This window comes from Xyrauchen texanus, chromosome 24 (genome assembly GCF_025860055.1).
Source record: "Xyrauchen texanus isolate HMW12.3.18 chromosome 24, RBS_HiC_50CHRs, whole genome shotgun sequence".
Classification (NCBI taxonomy): domain Eukaryota; kingdom Metazoa; phylum Chordata; class Actinopteri; order Cypriniformes; family Catostomidae; genus Xyrauchen; species Xyrauchen texanus.
In genome coordinates, this window is record NC_068299.1 from 7,843,208 (window position 1) to 7,857,179 (window position 13,972).

General features: G+C 35.9%; 1 protein-coding gene across 1 annotated transcript in view; it reads left to right on the top strand.

Annotated features, from left to right (window-relative positions):
* The first annotated feature begins 399 nt into the window (after window positions 1–399).
* Window positions 400–13,972, top strand: part of loxl4 (lysyl oxidase-like 4) — a 42,317-nt gene continuing 28,744 nt past the window's right edge. Inside the window, exons 1-3 of the mRNA XM_052090255.1 lie at window positions 400–713; window positions 2,309–2,634; window positions 3,316–3,530. Coding sequence (XP_051946215.1) covers window positions 419–713; window positions 2,309–2,634; window positions 3,316–3,530 — 836 coding nt within the window. The 5' untranslated portion in view covers window positions 400–418. The remainder of the gene's footprint in view (window positions 714–2,308; window positions 2,635–3,315; window positions 3,531–13,972) is intronic.

The following is a 13,972-nucleotide window of genomic DNA, read 5'->3' on the forward strand; positions in this document are numbered from 1 at the left end:
ATATAATTAATAATCTTTTTTTTCAAATGTAGGTATTGTGGTCATTTGCAAACGCAATTTTTCTTCTAATTGAATCCATAACAACTGTCTGAATTAAATAGTGCACATATATCCTGTTCTGTTTTCAACAGATTTGTATAAATCTATATTGGATTAAATGTTTTTATCCACTTTTAATTGAGCTGTTTACTGCTCTGCTAAAATTTCTCACGTTTTCTTAAAGTTATGGACATTACAAATCCTAAGGATCAAAAAACCCTCAACCTACTCACTCAAAGTTTGACTGTTTATAGTGGAAGAAAGATTAAGTATTAGGCATGACATTTTTGACTAAATCTGCGCCCTCCTATTCCTTAGTTCTTTTGGTAACATGGGTCCCTCTTGTTTTATGTTCCAGAAGCCTCACCTGTGCGCAGTGATGATTCGGGCCGTTTGTCTAGAGTGCGCGCTCTTACTGCTTCTCTTCTTCCTTTGCGCGGCCGCGTGCGCCGAATCACGCCGCCGGTCAGCGCGCGCTCCCGCTGCCAAGGTGCGCCTGGCAGGTATCGGCCACAAAGAGAACGAGGGACGCGTTGAAGTCCTGCACAACGGGACGTGGGGAACCGTATGCGACGACAATATCGACATTAAACTCGCCAATGTGGTTTGCAGAGAACTGGGTTTCCAAAGTGGCATAACATGGGCGCACAGTGCGACTTATGGAGAGGGAGAGGGTGAGTGAATTTCTCCATTGCAAGTCACCCAAGGGAAAGTTCACCCCCCCCCAAAAAAAAGGTTTTTTTTCCTTTATTTACACAAAAATCGTAATTATGTGACATTATTGTATTTAATGTGTCATTATTTACACACTGAAGATTTATTTAAAAGAACTTACGTGGCCATACAATGACAGTTCATAGTGACCATAGCTTTCAAGCTCCAAAAATGACAAAACCCCCAGTAAGGTTAACAAAGTAGCCCATTTTACTTGTGTGTAGTTGTATTCTAAGGTTTGTGCGATGAACAGGCCGAAATTTAAGTTGTCATTCATTGATAATCTTCTCCATTGCCACATTTAGCTCTATCCAGAAAATGTGTACAGACATTACATGTAAAGACAAATTACACGTACATCATTCAGCAATAGTTACTATGCTTCACATTGCATCAAATTACAAGATAATGTATCAATGACATTATCTTGTAATTTTTTAATCTGGATGAAGGTTATACTTGTGCTATAGTGCAGGAGAAGATTATCAGTGTTTAATGACTTAATTTTGGACTGTTCCTCACACAAAGCTATCGTATGGCTTCAGAAAATGTGGAATATACTGTAGCACCTGGACTACTTTTATGATGCTTTTATAGACGGTTTTATTTTTGTCCTTTTTGGAACTTGACAGATGTGATCACTATGAACTGCCAGTGAATGGCAAGAGCTGCACAGTTCTTAAAAAATCTACTTTTGTGTTCTATGGAAAACAGTTACTGCATACTAGACTTGCAATTATATGAGAGTGAATAATAACCTAATTAAAATTTTGGTAAACTAATCCTTTTAGTGTTTTAAACTGATTGCTGTCTGTACAGCTGAGGTTCAAAGGCATTTATTATTTTCACATTTATCTGTGGATTATGTGAAAGTCTTGAGTGCACTTGTGTCTAAAGTAGATTGCTGTTTAAATAACTGCTTCTCAGCAGTGCAAGTGCACTGAGCTACTGTTCTTTACATTGCCCAAATCCCTCCCTATAATTTCACTTTAAGACGGCTATAAAGACAGCCACTAAACCGAAGCATGTATAACACTCAGTTGGCAAGACAACACTGATATTAAAACTTAAACCCTTCAGACAACTTCACGTGAGCTATGCTGTAATCTTTTGATGGTGACACTTCTTTCCCATGTCCCTATTAATTTGTATAATATACATGAAGCCTGCAGACTTCGGCTTGGAAAAATGTGTATTTATGGTGCTGGTGATAACTGCTTTGATTTTATTTCCCTCAACAGATATATACTTTACATAAACATTTCATCATTTACAGGAATAGTTCAAAAATGAAAATCTATCATCATTCACTCACCCTCGTATCATTTTAAACCTGTGTGACATTCTTTCTTCTCTAGAAAACAGCAGAAAATGTTATGCAGAATGTTAGCCTCATTCACCATTCACTTTCATTGAAAATGCAATGCAAGTATACTAACATTCTCTCCAAGATCCTTTTTTTGTGTTCCACAGAATATAGTATGTCATACTGGAGGGTCAGAAAATGATGACAGCATTTTAAGTGCATTTTTGTAATGTTCAACATCTGTCACAGGCCACATTTGGATGGATAATGTGAGGTGTGAGGGAACAGAGAAAACCCTAAAAGACTGTAAGTCCAACGGGTGGGGCGTTCATGACTGCACGCACTCGGAGGACCTGGGGGTGGTCTGCAGTCCAGAGAGAAGGTTGGACCAAGTGCATCCTGGAGTCTCCAGAAGAGGGCACACTATCGCTCTCAGACCAAACGCTGTCAACTCGAACCATTGGCAGGACATTTACTCCAGTTCAAGGTCAGCTGCACATCTCAGACAAGGCAATAGGCATTCACAGGATCAAACAAGATTGGATCAGTTCTCCAGACACCAGTTTCATAATCCGGTAAGCAGTGGATGTGAGTGCAGTAAACTTAACCATATGTTTACGACTACCACACGTTGCATTGTATTTTATGTTATGTTCAAAATAATATTTCAGATTACAACGCTATGTTTATGGCCGACCATATCCAACAACCTCTAACCTTAAAACCCCAACTCTAATACCTATTTTCTAAACCTGATCTCTGAGCCCCAACACCTGACACTAACCCTTACAAATAATCCTGAACATTGGTCTTAATTTCTTCTCCTTAATCACAGTCCTAAACTTCTAAATCAAAACCTCTATCCCTATATCTAACCCTAACCTAACCCAAGCTACCCTAACAATGGCCCCACAACTTCCAATCTGACCCTGATCCCAACTCCCCAATTCAGTTTTTAAATCTAAATCCAAACCTCATTTTTATTTTGTAGAAGAAAACCAGTACCAATCCTGGTTGTAATCTGTTGATTAGGGCCATCAGTGTTAAAAACCTAATCCTTACCCTGACCAGTAAGATTTAATTATTAAGAAATCCCGATCTTCAGGTCCATCTAGAGATACTCTTATGTCCCTCTCGGATGTGTATGTATATAAATGTAGTTAACAGTACAATTGGTCAATGGATGGTTGATCCTGACATTTAGAATCATTATTTTGTTAACATACATTTCTGGCATTCTTATTCTGATCCTCTAGTCTGCCAGTAAGGTGAGAATTGAAGATGTCCGTCTCCGACCGATCTTGATGTTTACAAAGAGGCGCACCCTTGTCACAGAAGGTGTGGTTGTAGTTAAGCATGCTGGGAGATGGAGGCAGGTGTGTGATAAAGGTTGGAGTTTGAACAGCAGCAGAGTCATATGTGGGATGCTCGGCTTTCCTGATGCAGAGCAGCCCAACATGAACATCTACAAGTGAGTCTTGCTCTTCTACTGAATATTGCAATGTGTACCTTGGGATTGGTTTCTGTAGTTTAGTCCTGAAATATTATCTTGAAACACAAAATTATGCACTAATTGCCTGTTATTGGCTAACATTTGGAGTAATTATTTGAGTTAGTACAAAGAATAGGGTGTCCTATTCTCATGTAAGCTGTGTCCCAAATAACACACTACTGTACACTATGCACTTACAAAATATACTATGCACTTAACCGTGTAGTGTATGAATTTGTGTATGAAGTAGGGCTGTCAATCGATTAAAATGTGTAATCAAATTAATTAGATCGTGTCCTGATTGATTTCATTTAATCGCATATACAAATATTTGCTGAGAAAGACCCTCATATAACAATAATTCAATATATAATGATGAAACAATTATACATGGTTATCTTTAAATAAAAAAAATTATTAATATACTGTAAATATACAGCAATCCATTTCACAAGTGAATTTGTCAATCAGTTCGAGATTTATTGTTTAAAGGAACCAGCGTCAGATGCTTGTGTATCGTCTCGGGTGCATTGCAACATAAACATACAATTTTTAGGTCACTGTGTCAAGTTAAATATAGTTTAATACTTAGAACAAATCTTGAGATCCCATAGTTTGAATTTGCACTCCATCAAGTGTTTTGAACGCACGAACGTAACGCACGTTTGTGTTGTGCTGCCTGCTGAAGGGTTGTTTTGTTCACTGTATAAACTGCGCGTTGCCATACGGCTGAACTTACTGCCCTCTGGAGTAAACGGGTAGTACTACAAGCTTGCATTTCTCAGGAATCTTCCTTATTACGGTCCGGGGGCATTGAGATTAATCTCGTAAATTTTTTAACGCGTTATTTTTAATAAAATGAATCGCACTGAATTAACGTGTTAAATAACACTCCGTTTTAACGGTTGAAAATGTGCATCATCTGAGTACTTACAGTGAACTTCTTTTTGTTGCATTTTCAGTGTAAATATACTACTCGCACTACTTACACTACAAAATGATGTAGAATTGTTCAGAAGTGTGCGGTTTGGGATGCACCTGTAGATAGACTTTTGATTTGTGCCATGAAGTTTATTCCACTCTGCAGCTTATTCTGGCCAAGAACTGCACACTTAGACTAAACGTGTCTGTAATTCCATTGTAAATATATTTGTTTGTATTTACATGCTGTTTAGGGATGGATCAAACTGAAACAGATGATACAACAATACAAGACATGAGTATTGGCATATCATCATTCCAAAATATGGTGCTGCAATCCCTACAAACACCAGCTTTTTACTAGCTACTCCTTTACACTTGCTAGAGGGATGTTTAAATGGATGAAAATAACACTCCATACTCATTGTTTTTATTGAAATCAGTGTGCAAATATAAAGAATGGGGTACCTGTTCTTCAGTGACTCATCTCATTCTTAGACTTTTTTTGGAGATTGTTTGTTGACCATACCAGATTTTATGAGCATGACATTCACCAGAATCATATCTTCAGTACAGTGTATGTAAAAGTTCATACCTAAGAACAGAAAGATATTTTTCTCTGTATGAGGGAGAAAGTGAAAGATTGACCTACTCTATTTGCTGGAATAGCATTTCTGTTTCCCTTATCTCTTTTCTACAGGCACCTTTCACAAACCTGAGCACTTAAGCAATGATTAAAAGGTCTTTCAAACCTACTGATGCTATCTGGACCACAGCTTTACCGAAATGAACAGTTTATTCTCACATGGTTAGGTCTAAGTGAAAAGTCTAGTATTTCTGCTGATTGTTATTGTAGAGAGACATCAGTTTAAAACCTTCAAAGTTTCTGTTGTTGGAGAGAGTTTCATCTTGTTAAATGGTTTTATCGACATTACCACCCTTGACATTGTCCTGCCACCTCACAGAATATTTTCCCTAAAAATAGTATTCCAAACCAACTTGTAATGTTATCTTGGTCACCTAAGGAGCACAATCAACAACTGCATGATATGTACATGCATCTTTTAAATAGGTAAAGAGCAGATTGCTGTCTGTCTGTCTGTCTGTCTGTCTATCTATCTATCTATCTATCTATCTATCTATCTATCTATCTATCTATCTATCTATCTATCTATCTATCTATCTATCTATCTATCTATCTATCTATCTATCTATCTATCTATGTTTTGTTGTTTGATCTGTCTGTCTGTCTGTCTGTCTGTCTGTCTGTCTGTCTGTCTATCTATCTATCTATCTATCTATCTATCTATCTATCTATCTATCTATCTATCTATCTATCTATCTATCTATCTATCGTTGTTTGGTCTGTCTGTCTGTCTGTCTGTCTGTCTATCTATCTATCTATCTATCTATCTATCTATCTATCTATCTATGTCATGTTTCGCTGTTAGTTGTTGGGTCTATCTATCTATCTATCTATCTATCTATCTATTTATCTATCTATCTATCTATCTATCTATCTATCTATCTATCTATCTATCTATCTATCTATCTATCTATCTATCTATCTATCTATCTATCTATCTATCTATCTATCTATCTATCTATCTATCTATCTATCTATCTATCTATCTATCTATCTATCAATCAATCAATCAATCAATCTATCTATCTATCGTTGTTTGGTCTGTCTGTCTGTCTGTCTGTCTATCTATCTATCTATCTATCTATCTATCTATCTATCTATCTATGTCATGTTTCGCTGTTAGTTGTTGGGTCTATCTATCTATCTATCTATCTATCTATCTATCTATCTATCTATCTATCTATCTATCTATCTATCTATCTATCTATCTATCTATCTATCTATCTATGTTTTGTTGTTTGGTCTGTCTGTCTGTCTGTCTGTCTGTCTGTCTATCTATCATTGTTTGGTCTGTCTGTCTGTCTGTCTGTCTGTCTGTCTGTCTGTCTATCTATCTATCTATCTATCTATCTATGTCATGTTTCGCTGTTAGTTGTTGGATCTATCTATCTATCTATCTATCTATCTATCTATCTATCTATCTATCTATCTATCTATCTATCTATCTATCTATCTATCTATGTTTTGTTGTTTGGTCTGTCTGTCTGTCTGTCTGTCTGTCTGTCTGTCTGTCTGTCTGTCTGTCTGTCTATCTATCTATCGTTGTTTGGTCTGTCTATCTATCTATCTATCTATCTATCTATCTATCTATCTATCTATCTATCTATCTATCTATCTATCTATCTATCTATCTATCTATCTATCTATCTATCTATCTATCTATCTATGTCATGTTTCGCTGTTAGTTGTTGGGTCTATCTATCTATCTATCTATCTATCTATCTATCTATCTATCTATCTATCTATCTATCTATCTATCTATCTATCTATCTATCTATCTATGTTTTGTTGTTTGGTCTGTCTGTCTGTCTGTCTATCTATCTGTCTATCTATCTATCGTTGTTTGGTCTATCTATCTATCTATCTATCTATCTATCTATCTATCTATCTATCTATCTATCTATCTATCTATCTATCTATCTATCTATCTATCTATCTATCTATCTATCTATCTATGTTTTGTTGTTTGGTCTGTCTGTCTGTCTGTCTGTCTGTCTGTCTGTCTGTCTGTCTATCTATCTATCGTTGTTTGGTCTGTCTGTCTGTCTGTCTGTCTGTCTATCTATGTCATGTTTCGCTGTTAGTTGTTGGGTCTATCTATCTATCTATCTATCTATCTATCTATCTATCTATCTATCTATCTATCTATCTATCTATCTATCTATCTATGTCATGTTTCGCTGTTAGTTGTTGGATCTATCTATCTATCTATCTATCTATCTATCTATCTATCTATCTATCTATCTATCTATCTATCTATCTATCTATCTATCTATCTATGTCATGTTTCGCTGTTAGTTGTTGGGTCTATCTATCTATCTATCTATCTATCTATCTATCTATCTATCTATCTATCTATCTATCTATCTATCTATCTATCTATCTATCTATCTATCTATCTATCTATCTATCTATCTATCTATCTATCTATCTATCTATGTCATGTTTCGCTGTTAGTTGTTGGGTCTATCTATCTATCTATCTATCTATCTATCTATCTATCTATCTATCTATCTATCTATCTATCTATCTATCTATCTATCTATCTATCTATCTATCTATCTATCTATCTATCTATCTATCTATCTATGTCATGTTTCGCTGTTAGTTGTTGGGTCTATCTATCTATCTATCTATCTATCTATCTATCTATCTATCTATCTATCTATCTATCTATCTATCTATCTATCTATCTATCTATCTATCTATCTATCTATCTATCTATCTATCTATCTGGTTTGAATTAGATATAGCTGGATGACCAGATTTCTGCTTGTGGAAAATTATACAGCCCCCTCCCAGCAAAAATGAAATTGATGTCCTTACGTAGGCGCGCAGATCAGTGTGAAGTAGAGGGTGCATCCGCATCTATAACTGTTATCACTTTGTACTTTTTGCTGGCAGCAGTTTTTCTCTGTGTGCACTTTAGGGCTGCAACTAACAATTATTTAGATGATCGATTAATCGGATGATTATTAGAATGATTATTGAACTATTAATTGATTATTGCAACGATTAATCATTAACTCTTAACCAATTATTCAGATTGTGCCCAAATTATAAGGTTGTATTAAGAGTGCTTACTAACAATAAAGAGGACAACATCATCTGTGGCCAACAGACCATTGAAAATGTGTAGTATTCTTTAAAGAGCTGGACCAAGAGAGAGAAAACATGAGAACATTTCGGATCGTACAATTTCTTGATCAATTTCGCATTGCAGTCAGCCGACCGAAAACTATGGCCGTGCACAACAGAATGAAAAGAAAAAAGTCCTTCACTTTCATGCACCTTGTCAGATTCTGAACAATGATTCACAAAAAATATTGCTAACACTTGGTGTAGCACACTTACTTTTAGCAGCATCCACATGCTTTTTTGTATGAGCAATGCAATGTCGGTGCGGAACAGCTGTATGTGCAATAATACATGCAGATCAGAGATAGTGATGTGTGATTCATTGAAATAACCATTTGAGTCGAATCTATTAAATGTTATTCCTTTGAACTGAACAAAATAGATTCAAAACGTGGTCTGAATGATTCGTTTGAGAATCACGAATCTGAATCAAAATCACAAAATAAGCGCTCGCCAGATTATGTGTTCCGTCGTCTGTCTCATCTGGGGAAGACAAAAAACTGCTAAACTGTTGTGTTATGCTATTAGCTTAGCTGTACTGTGTTTACAATATGGCATCGGCAGGGTGCGCATGTGCAGCAAACAGCCCCGGAAGAGTCTCTTTAGGACTTCCCATGAACCTTTGTCACCATAGCAACCAACACCATTGATTTGTGTTCTGGGTCAACAGTAATGAAAACAGTTTCATCGATGAATGACAGTGTGTTCCACAATGCACAAATAAACAGTAATCAGTTAATGTACCCAAATTCTTACATCAATGTATGTAGCGAATTTGGTATGATAAATATACACTGCACGGGTTAAAGTGTCATGTATATTACCATTATTTGTAGGGGAAACAGTATGTGTGAGCTAGGAATTAAATTAAATGGTCCTATTTCTACATTACTACATAAGGACATTTTTGATGGAATCAGTCGCGTTTGACAACCGTTGTAATTTAGATAAATGACAAATAACTAGATCGTAATACAATGTCTCATTGTTTCAGCTCACAATTTCTACTGTAGGGAATTAGCTTTAATAAGAGAATTGTGATAAATTCTCTTATTGGAGTAATAGTATTCTGATGGCTTATTGACAATCATACTACACATATACAGTAGCTTTGAAGAAAAATCTTTTTGAAACAGGGATGAGATTATTTATCAAAATATACCACAGTCAAAATATCTTTAAAAGTGTAATGATCCTATACACAATGTCCTGGGGATATACATGTGAAATTATTGACAGTTTGTCTATATTTTAATGAAGAAAATTCTGTCGTTCTGGGCTTTGAGTCCATTTCTTATGTGGGAAAGAAGTGAATCAATGTTTCTGCATTCGTTTTTCTAGCATGCAGCTTACTTCCCCCACTTGGAATGTCACTGGGGGTCCACTCTTTGCTGGTCCAGTGGCAGCAAAGACTGTGTAAAGGCTTGATAATGATCAGTGGGGGAGCAGACATAACTACTTGGACCTTTGCTTGATACAGTCTTGAGACATCTTTTGGCTTATTCATTAAATAATGAATAATTGTATGTCTGATTGGTCCAGATGCTACACGTGACATGTATTATAATGGGCATGTGTGACTATTTTTACAGGCTTATTTAAATTCAGAGTTGTTAAAACATTGATAATTATATTTAATCCTCATTAATAAATGATACCCTTATGAAAACTACCCATGGATTTACTGTAGTGATATTGTATTAACAATGACTAGTAACCACATCTATATTAACCATGTTTTTTTTTTTTTGGCAGTAAGCAATGTTTTGATACAAGAAACCATGGTTTTAATACAGCATTACTGTAGTGTCCATATTGTAACTTGGTTTTAGTAATAGTAGCCATATAATAATATCTATGGTTAATTTTGTGGTTTTATATGTTGCTTATACTTACTAATTTTTAAAAGGTAAACAAAGCAGCATAATCATTTTATCTGATTAGGCCTATAAGTGTATATATATATATATATATATATATATATATATATATATATATATATATATATATATATATATAAAGTTACTAATTTTATCCAAAGAATTAGTAAACATGTAATTTATTAGAGGTATCAGTATTGGTATCGATACTGGCTTAAAAGTACTTGGTATCAGATCGAAAAGAAAATAAGTGGTATTGTCCATCCCTACTGCATTTCAGCACATTGCTATGCAGTTTTCAGGGTGTTCTGGGTGAGCCCACCCCCACAAGACTCTGTTCTGGTCACTAATATGACTCAGCGCCCTCCTTTAATGTTCCAATTTTTATGGACTGTGGTGTTTATTTACACTCATCCCATAAATATGATTTTTCTGATGTGACTTGAATGTGCCATTAAAGGGATAGTTCATTTAAAAATGAAAATTTGCTCATAATTTCTCACCCTCATTTGATCCAAGATGTGTATGACTTAAAAACAAATTCTGCAGAACACGAACAAGAAAAGTTTTTCAGAAGAATATCGCTGTTATGAAGGTCAATTAAATGTAAGTGAATGGTGGCCAGACCTTTAAAGCTCCAAAAAGCACATAAATGCAGCATAAGAGTAATCCATAAGACTCCAGTGGTTTCACCAATGTCTTCTGAACAGATCCAATTGGTTTTGGGTGAGAATAGACCAAAATATTACTCCTTTTTCGACTATAAATCTTGACATTGCAATCTCTAGGCACGATCATGATTTCAAGCTCGATTATACTTCCTATAGCGCCATCTAGGGCTCTGCGCATACGTCAAGCACTAGAAAGTGAAGTAAAGCTTGAAATCATTTTCATGCCTGGAGATTGCAATGGCAAGATATACAGTGAAAATGAGTTACAATTTGGTTTGTTTTCACCCAGAACCAACTAAATTGCTTCAGAGGACATGGATTTAACCACTGTAGTAGTATAGATAACTTTATTCTCCCTTAATGTGCTTTTTGTAGCTTGAAATATCTGTCCACCATTCACTTGCATTGAATTGACCTATAGAGCTGAAATATTCTTCAGAAAATCTTTGTATGTGTTCTGTAGATGAAAGAAAGTTATACACATCTGGAATGGCATGACTGAGGGTGAGTAAATGATGAGCACCACCAATCAAATAAGTTGCAATGGGTTTAATGAACTGTTCCTTAATTTAAGCAATTTACTTGTACTTTTGATACATTACTTAATTTTACTTAAGTCGTTTTCTCATGAACTACTTTAACTTTTACTGGAGTCAATTTCCATGTAGGTATCTTAACTTTTACTGAGGTATGACAAATGGATACTTTATACAACGCTGCACTTTACTAGGCTCTGCCTGTGACTCCTTTTTTAGAAATGTGCACTCTTTTTGAAGATCCTCTTTAAATGTACAGACATGTTTCCCTTACATTTTTCCAGCTGCAATTTCATCTCTCTGCTCTTTCAAACTGACTCTTCAATCAGTTCACTAACTGGACGTCTATCGATAGGGGATTAAGATTGGACAGTTTAATCCAGTCATGTACTTCAAATAACATGGTGTGATTTTATTGGTTTTACAAGCCGTATCCTTGGATTCCTTTGATAAGAATACTCACGTGACTGAGAAATCCACATAGGCAATAGAGAAATGTTAGGAGAGGGGAAATACGTGACAAAACAAACATTTTTCAGAATAAGTCTAGACACTAGAAAAAGCGCTTAAATACGGGACTGTCCTGGGGAAAATGGGAAGTCTGGCCACCCTAGATATAGTAAATGAATAGAAAGGGCTACTACTTTCTTTTCTGTTTAATTTGTCACTTCCTTTTCATCTTTGCCTTATTTTGCTCCTCTTAGTGGAGGCTGCGGTTCAGAGGTATATTTGAGTAACCACACTCACAGCACAGCTATTTTACTCCCACCATCTGAACGAGTTTAGGGTATGCTGGCATGCTGAACCATGTGCTTGTTATAAAAAGCACCACCTTAATTTTATGGGTCTACGGTCCTCAAGCTTTTTTAGTTTTAGTTTGTTTTGGAGCGTGCGCTATACGTGTTATACGTGGCTCTTGCTCATTCTCTGCTCTGTGATCTTTGTCTACCGTACCAGAATTGTGTGTCTGGGTAAATGTGCTTGAGCCTAGTGCAACTTCTTTTTGTGGCCATTTGAATTGACAGGACTCTAGCTTATTTGAAAAAATACTTTCTCACCCAGCAGATAAGACTGATGACAGGTTAATGTTATCTCAGGGTTTCTACTCTAATCTTGAGGTCACAGGTGCAGCTGCAAGCTTTTGCTTATGCATGATTCAAATACATGCCACAAACAGTGACATGAAGATGATGTTTGAACTAAATGAGAGCTTTTATAGCTGGCCACGGCTTTTGTGGCTTACTATCCAGGGAATCTCCATTTGTCTCCTTCTCATCAGTGAGCTCGCCCAGCACCTGACCTCACCATGACATACATGCATATTGTAAAGGCTCCACAGAGCATCAGACTTGGCAGATGTACTTAAGAATGATTCCTCTTGCGCCCACTCATGCACTCTGCTGGATCCTCCACTGAAGATGCTTTAATAAAATTTTGGGCCTCTCAGAAGATTTCCACATTTCTGGCGACTAAGGGAAGGAAAGATTACAATTATAGCTGCACCCCCTTGGCTGCTATGTCAGCAGGACACACTCTGTCTGTGTCACCAAGGAAATTTTAAGATTTAAGCTACAATCAGGCTCAATTCTCTTAAGACTAATGTCTGAAAAATGTTGTATAGTAATTTAACTTCTTAGAATCTGTTTGCACTAAGCAGTGCTTCAATCAAGACTACCAATAGAAAGAACAATCATCCTCCATAATATTTATGGGTTTTGTGCTGTGATATTTGCAAACCACAATGCCATTTATTGGCAGGGTATAAACTTCTTATTTTTAGTCCAATGAAAGTGGAGCACATTACTCATCAAATCTGATCAAGTTTAAGATGTTGGAGCAACACTTACTGACATGTTTTGTGTGGTCTGGTCTGGTGTGAGAGATTTTGTTTCACATAAATTGTACAAGAGCAGACAAGATAGTTTTTCTTCTAATCAAAGACAACAGATTTGGCTATAATCAGAGTATATGATGAGCATAAAATATAGGAAATAGTAATAGTAATTATTATATTTAAAATACATTTTATATATAATGTTATACATTTTCTTTTTTTATAAATGTGAATAGTTCCGTTCCTCACTGCTAATGGGTCAATACAGCATTCCAGCAATGATACAAATATGCAATAAGTAGCAGATATGATGTGAAATGCTAACCGTGATTAGCACGTAGTAAATGTTTTTCTTGGATCAACATCCTTGTTGGTCCCCTCGTTGCTTAAATAAATGCTTAACCAGGATGTTGACTGAGATCTACTGTAAGAGAAAAAAGACTGTGGATATTTGTGTAATGACTAATGCTTAAAACAGTGGCATGATTGTTGTCTCCACACAGACCAGCCTTTTCTATCATTACATTTTCTTGGTTCAGCAGAAAACCAAGAGTGGAACTCTAGGTCTAATTACATGAGCAGGTGGGTATTTAGTATTTTCAGGTACTGTCAGAACAAACTTAAAAAAACTAAAAAGCAGTTATGGACACTTCTGCCCATCTTTCTGACCATTTCTTCAAGCCATCTGTATAAAAGTGTATAAAACTGATACAAATATTCAACTTGTCAGCTTGTTTTAAGGATGTGTAGAAGCAAAATCCAAAAATATATTGGGGGGTTGGGGGGTTGGGGGTA